Source organism: Sinocyclocheilus anshuiensis, unplaced genomic scaffold, assembly GCF_001515605.1.
Source record: "Sinocyclocheilus anshuiensis isolate Anshui unplaced genomic scaffold, SAMN03320099.WGS_v1.1 scaffold1237, whole genome shotgun sequence".
NCBI classification, from domain to species: domain Eukaryota; kingdom Metazoa; phylum Chordata; class Actinopteri; order Cypriniformes; family Cyprinidae; genus Sinocyclocheilus; species Sinocyclocheilus anshuiensis.
In genome coordinates, this window is record NW_015553581.1 from 1,269,107 (window position 1) to 1,277,047 (window position 7,941).

Here is a 7,941-nt window from a genome sequence, read left to right on the forward strand (position 1 = left end):
TCACAGTGGAGTCAGCTGTCTTAACCGTGGCTTGTGTACTGCAAACACATACAAGCTTCCTCAATGTGTCTGTCACACGACTCTGTTCCCCTTTCGGGCTCTGTCTTTACATTTATTTTGAAAGATGAAGCTCGCGATTATGGTAAGGGGCATTACATTTCCGACGAGTGCTTGCGGTGTTCGGCTAATTACAATGCACTGGGTCAGCTGGCCAATCAGAGCAGACGGCGCTTGTAGGAAGGAGGGACTTTGTAGAAAACGAAGCATTTGAGAGAGGCGGGGCATAGAGGACCTACAATAATGTACAGTATTTGAAAAATAATGTGTTTTTTGAACATCAAAGCATGTCAACATATTCTGTTATACCAAATACACAAAATAATTATCTTTAAAAAAGCATCATATGACCCCTTTAAGACTTAACCGAGTGTGTTTACACGAATACTCATCAAAACAGACAATTTGACATCATTTTGTGTGTATTTTTCCATTCATGTGAGATAAGACACGAAAGAGAACTGATTTCAGTACTCGTGCGCTGTCTGAGAGGCGCTTTTCTGTGCGCGTGATTCGGGTGTGTGCACTCAGAAAACCGGACCGAATTGAGTACTCATCATGCTTTTTCAAATTTATCCCTATGTCTGCTCTTCTCTTACTCCCAGACGTTGACATTTTTTAACGTTTTATGAGACGTGCATGCTAGCAAGTGTATGCTAGCTTATGTCCCATTTAGATCAGTACAGCTCAAATGTGCACATCTAACCCCCAGCAAAGCAGGAGATTCGTTCTGACTGGATCTCTTCCCAAATCGTCCCTCCCTTTCATTTCATTTTTGTCTCGTTTTTATTCGTTGACAAATATAAATAGATTTTCATCATAGTTTTTGTCATTCAAAACTAATTTTTTTTTCGTTATAGTTTAATTTTCGTTGGTTAAAAAAAAATTCTTCGTCAATGAAATTAACACTGCTCTACAACACACATGCATATTAGCTGGACCTAATACTAAAGAAAAATACTGTTTTTTAGCATGATTTGAGCTGAAGTTATGCTAAAAATCTACATTTATGATGTGATTGCTATCGAATTTTGTTGTGGTTTTGATAACTCACAAAGCACACGTGCGTCTTCAGGTAGATAGAAGCTGGACTACTGTAGCATGACTAGAAATAACTGCCTAGGAACAGGGTCAAGATGGCCACCTAGTGAAATGCTCTTCAAGACCACAAATAGCTAGTTTCAACAGAAAGCATGCTAGGAACTAGAGATAAGTGAACCTTTTCAGATTTTCTTTGAGTGTTATGGAGCTGTGGTCTTGTTGTTAGCACATATGCGCTAACGCATTTAGCTGCCCATGCACTCCAATTCAACAAGCAACATATCATCTTCCTATCTCTTATTTCTTGTTTTCTTTCTGCTTTGCTCTCAATACAAATTACTTTAAAATAAGTATAATGGGTAGTCTTGGGCATGTACCACAATAATACCATGTTTTTGTAAATGCACTATGGAATACCATGGTGTTTTTTTTAAAGTACCATGGCATATTATGTAAATACTATGATATATGAATATGACAATCATTCAGTACCATGGTATACTACCATAGTATTATCATCTGATACATCATCGGATTCAACACTGTACCATGGTACCACAGTGCTTTTTGTAAACGACAGCAAAAAAATGCCTGAAATGAAGCAAACAAAAATACTCTTAATTTAAACTCCACAGAACTCAGTTCATCTTCTCATAAAGGTGTTAGAGGGCAGAGAAAAACTCGTCCCACACCAGAGATGGACAGAGTTCAGAAACAGTAATATTCATACCATCCCACACTTCCGCCCTCTCCTTAGCTCCCGGCCCACTGTTATCCAGGGTTATAATTACAGCGATTCTCCCGAGGAGCACCACTTCAAAAGCAAACACAATACACATACATATGTACGAAATCATTAGCTTTCATTTACAGCTCAAACTACTACCAGTAAATTACTTCCCTCAGCTCAAATGGCTATGCCACGCTAAAAAATTCAGCACTCTCTTGATGAGGGCATTATGCATTTTAAATTGTTTGCTACGCTACGTTACGAGCGGACCGCATTACTGTTGTGCCTGTGGAAACATGGCCTAGATAAAGCGCACATCAACTTAATGATTTCAAGGTCAGGGTGAGAGAAACCAACACAAACACAATCACAACATGAGTGGAGGGCTTGCTTTCCTTTTTTCTGCCTTCTTTACTGTCATACTTTCTTTGCTTATGAGACACCGTACCTAGAACCACTTCCAGTCAGAGAGAGAAAAAAAACAAGTATATTTGAACTGCATATATTTATGAGCGTCAGAGCATCTGTCTATCATGGAAATAAACAACGGGGAGAAGCGTGAGGTGTCAGGGAGGGGAGATATGAAGCTGATGTGGCTAATATTGGACTATTAGTATGTTTTCTTAGCATTATGCACTCTGGGAATCCCAATGAGTACAGTGTGTGCGAAACGCACTCCTCGAGAAAAGCTGCAGACACGTGAAGCAGGCAGCTCCATTTTAAGCCCCACTCTCTTTCTGTCTGTCTCTAGTTGTGTTGAAATCCTGGAGGAGGAGTGTTACTCTTTCATGTTCGGTTAAAGGGATGGTCCACACGAGAGGCTATGCACACAGGCATTTCACATGAAAAGAATTGCAAATGTGCTCCAATTCTCAGACGAGTTAAACTTCCAACTTCTAATACAGCCGCGATAAAAGAGTCTTTCTAGGCATGAAAGAGAGACAAAAAAAGATAGCATATGTATGACAAGCACACTCTATCGATAGTGACAGACATTCAAACACATTTCCAGTATGGCACATGGATAGAAAACTGTTACAAAACTTAGCAGTGTAGCGTCTGGACCAATCAGACACACCATTTTTCATTTGATTTAACAAATCAATTATTCATTAGATTAACAAACGTTCACAGACCCCTCACCCAATAAACATACTGGGTGCCAAGTTGTCTGTGAACAGGGCCCAGGACCCTGGTTACCATGGCAACCCTGACATTGATTTTTATTAAATTTGAGATTTAATTAAATCTATTTTTTTTTATTTTTTTTATTTACTTTCCCTTTTAATTCCCTACAGCTATTAGGACCCATTTTGTTTGTTTTGTTTTACTTTTACCTTATTTTAGTTATTTTACCATCACCATCTTCGCGTTTTGTATAGGATTACAGTAGTTCTAGCAACTGTTGTTTCCTTAATGAGCCGTACAGGTTATTAGTAGCCCTAATTGCCATCTCTTCTATAACCCTCCTTACTCCTCAGCCCCAGGCCTATTACATGAGGTTTAATTATTCATATTTCCCCATGAGCTGATTCGCTACAGCAGCATTTAAAAGGTCTCAATATAGCATAATGGTCTCTATGAGGAAGACCAATCCATGTGGAATAAAACTGATATTAAATACTATCATTAATATTAGGGATGCACTGATAAGACATTGGTAAGCTGATAATTATTTTTATGTTGTTTGATAACCGATTAATGAACAATAATATTACAATTCTATATTGTTTTGTCTTAAACAGATTAAAAAAATAATAATTAAGCATCATAACATTATAATGTACAATATGAAAAATAGACATTCATTTTGAGATTTCCTAAAGATTACATTTAACAGTCTTATTAAATGATTAGTGCTTTAACTTTAAGTGAGCGTTTAATGATGGCAAACATAATACAAATGAAAAATAGTGAAAATGAGTGTCCAAGTAAATGTCCGTTGTTGAAAGAATTATCTTGTGCTCAACAGGATTCCATTTATTTTATCAAAAAAGTACAGTAAAAAAAAAAGTAAATATTATTACAATTTCAAATAAATGTTTTCTATTTTAATTTATTTTACAATTAAATTTATTCCTGTGATGGCAATGCTGAATTTTCAGCAGCCAGTCTTCAATGTCACATGACATTGCTGCTCAAGAAACATTTCTTATTATCAATACTAAAAACAGTTGTGTTGCTTAATATTTCTGTTTAAACCATGATGGAATTGAAATAGAAATCTTTTGTAACATTATAAATATCTTTACTATTACTTTTGATCAATTTAATACCTTTGTCTACTCATACATTACAAAGACTTTGGTTTGTTTTTCATTCTATTAAAGTAATTTTGTGTTTAGACTAAATGTACTATTTGTTTTGTTTCTACAGCCTTTAAGTCAAAATGAAGAGTCAAACTTCATCAGTCTAGTTGATGAAAAGGCAATCTGCAAGCAAATGCGCTGCAGACGACAGAAATTTATTAGCACTAGATATCTGTGTGGCCTTCTCCTTGAACATCTCATTGCGGCACGGACCGACTGTGAGACAAAGACACAGCGAGCCCATCACTCACCCGCATATCGCTCATAGATGCTGTTCATCACCATGGGGGGCTGAGTGCTGCCATCTGATTGGCCGAGGTGCCCTGCCTGCCCCACGCAGCTATCAAAGGATCGATTGAGAATTCGCCGTGCTTCCTGGAACTCCTGCGAGAGAAAATGAGAGAAGCCGTGTCACTGTATTGATTCTGTTTGTGAATTATGGAAACAGAAGAGGCAAATCTGAACGCCGGGATAGGTAAAGACTTTCAAATAGCAGGCAGATCGTTACGCCGGCTTTGGGATTCATCACAAAACAAATACCACATTAAGACTCGGGTTTTGGAGGAAAGAAAAGAACGAGAGATGAAAACAGCACAAGAATCTGCTCCTGGAAGTGCTCTTAATTCATCTGATTATTCTAGATGTCAGTGGCATGAAGGATTTAAGCCACTCACACAGATGTTACAGATTTTCGGTCTCTTTTCCCCAGAGAGAAAAACAGAATGGTAATTCATTTCATTATCTTGCCCCCAGGCCTGAACCGCCACTATGAAATATGTTAATTCGATTGGCAGATTTCAAATGCTAGAGAGAGGCAGGGTGCAGCGCATCAGATGGGTCTTCTAATGGCCTGCTCGGATACTGCACATGCTGCCGGCATTTGGTTAACTGTGGATCATTAGGAAAGCAAACCGCTCGCATAAAATATTGTAAATCAAGGTGTGTGTGTGTGTGTGTGTGTGTGTGTTTTAGGCCCTGAGTGTCTGAAGGTCTGAAAACAGCAATTATGGAGAGGGACAAGAAGTCGTGTGTCCACTGGAATAGAGGGCACCAGGGCACCTGTTCAGCGTTGTTATGTTTAAGTTACAGTTCATTTACGTTTACTGCCACATCAGCTTCACAGGCTATTTCATGGCAAAGATTATACATTAACATCCTGGGGTCGACAGTTCCGCCGGCGGGAATTTTTGCAAACTTTTCCAGGCCCCAAAACACCCTCGGACCCCAGAGGGTTAATAATATAGTAGAACACAACATACAAATACAATAAACATAAATAAATGAATAAAAACAATTATAAAACAAAGTATTACACATACATTTCTATAAAAGATATTTTAAATTTACTTTTGAAAGAAATTGCAAAAGTTTTCTGTTGTTTAAGCATTCATGTTTTAATGTTAAGATTTGGCTGAGGTGATTGGGCAATATATTGCAGACTAAAGGCTGGAATACAGTGATTTTTTTTTTTTTTTAAATCGGAACAGATTTTAAAACACTGGGCATCATACTGTACATTTATTGACATTAGAGAATAACCAGGCATCATACACTAAATGACTGAGGATCAAATGTTACTATACTTTCAAGTAGCGCAGAACACAAGCATTGCTATGAGATGCACGACAAATGAAAATAATTGCTATGTCAAAATATTCCTACTTCCATACTAAATTGTATGTAAAAAAAAAAAAAAAAGCTGGGCAAAAGACTACTATGTCCAAATTCATAGTATTCGATAAACAGTGTGTGAAAAGTACCAACATACACTACGATTTTCTGTGAAATCTGTCAACTTCAATAATTAGCACAGATTCGTACAGAGTAAAATAAGGCAACTATCTGTGCAAAAGTCCTGGAGTGTTTTTAAGCCTTAAAAGGTACAGTAGCAGACACAGTTTGTTTAATTCAAAGGCTGAGAGAGATAGTGGAAAATGGTTGTGTATAACTAAATTGAGAGTGGTTTTGGTGCAAGAAAGCTTGACTAACATTTTAAGTGGACTTTGGGGAAAAACAAAACGCTACAGAAGTGTATAATGTGGCCCTTTTAATGTTAACGGCAGTAAGAGCAGGTCTATGGAGGGGGTGGCCTGTGGGGAACAGAACACAGGCTGCCGGGAGAGGAAACAGTGACTGGGACTAAATGAGATTACAGGAGGGGATCAATGAGGATTCCCCAGCCAACTTTTCCATTTCCCTTATAATATTTATCAGAATAAAAAGGAGGACATAGAGCTTGCAATTTTGAAGGGATGAGATTCTGAACACGCAGCTGAATCAGTAAAAATAAACAGGAAATGTTGGCGGTGGGAAGAGAGAGTGTAAAACTTGTAGTGTAGAGTGTTTTAGGAGGTTCATGCAGTGGATGGAAATGTTGCAACAATATTGACGTTCACATTCGCAGAATTAAGGCAGCAATCAGGAACCAGAATTTAGAATTTAAATTTAAGGAAGCTGAATTAAAATAAAATTAAGTTTAAAGAAATCCACAACACTGCTGTAATGTAGTACTAGGGATGTTTCTGATACACTTTTACAATTAGAATATATTTTATAAAATTGTGTCATTTATTTTATAAAGTTGCAGTATCTGAAAATAATGTGAACATTTTGTGATGTGTAACAAAATTACTGTATTCGTGGCTGATTTTTTGAGATTATGGACATTTCATTATTTATTAATACTAAAATGAAATTATAATGAAATTCCTTTGTTGTATGTTGTTTAGTAAATTATTTTACTGACTTGTCATTCCTATTGAACTTCATATTGGGTGTGGCCAGTTTAATTCACATTTACACTTACAAACTGAAAAGGAAGCAATTCTTGAGGGTCGTTCACACCAAGATCAATAAGAATAACTGTATTTGCATCCACACAAATGGATAACAACATTAGGTGTATTAAAAGTGTGTGCTGCAGTTTTGTTGTCTGCCGCTTTAAATATTCAAATTCATTGAAGTTGGGTGGATTCTGATTGGCTGTCAGTGTTTTTCATCAGCTGAAAAACAACAACAAAAACCTGCTGAAAGTGATTCCAACGACATCAATGTTATCATTATAGCTTCATTCAGTGTTAAACTGATTGAACCATCTCAGTTTGGACAACATTCTGTCTGTGTTTGTGATCCTGCTGTAGGCTTTTTGTGACGAGAGGTCAACAAGGTTTTCAGCATTTCATTTACAGAAATGTTGAAAATGACACAAAAACAGTGGTCAGAGGATAAAAGGTAAGTCGTTTCCCACAGCCTCTCTCCCCATGTGTTCTCCATCCTCAGACAATACTCTCTCTGTCTGTTAGCCTCATCTACACCTCTCTGCTCGAAGTCCCATCCATAAAATCTCCTCAGACTCCACTTACGTCTTAATCAACAAAGCATACAGTTCAACCTGCTGTTAAAGACAAAAGTGGCCTGGCAGGCCTGTACGACTGCATGCAGCACCAGAGCAAACCTCCCAGCGCTCCTCTGGCACAAGATGAGGAGGAAACAGTCTCTAGGGCACAGATCATGTGGGCTCTCCACGGGCTACTTTTCATTATTAATGCCCACGCTGTAATGAGATTATGACAGTGCTGTTTAGATGGCTGTCTGAGAGAAATGGTGAGAAGGATTGATTAGATCAGACTCTGCTATAATAGTGTTTAGTCTGCAGAGAGAAGAGAGATGGCACTGCCATGGTATATCTCCATAAAAACATTCAATCTATACCAGATTTTTTTTTTTTTAGATTCTATATTTCGGAATCTATATCTATCTGTCTGTCTGTCTGTCTGTCTATCTATCTATCTATCTATCTATCTA

General features: G+C 37.6%; 1 protein-coding gene across 1 annotated transcript in view; it reads right to left on the bottom strand.

Annotated features, from left to right (window-relative positions):
* LOC107668384 (partitioning defective 3 homolog B-like) overlaps window positions 1-7,941 on the bottom strand; it is a 319,469-nt gene that overhangs the window by 137,861 nt on the left and 173,667 nt on the right. The window contains exon 16 of the mRNA XM_016460232.1: window positions 4,389-4,521. Within this exon, the coding sequence (XP_016315718.1) occupies window positions 4,389-4,521 (133 nt within the window). The remainder of the gene's footprint in view (window positions 1-4,388; window positions 4,522-7,941) is intronic.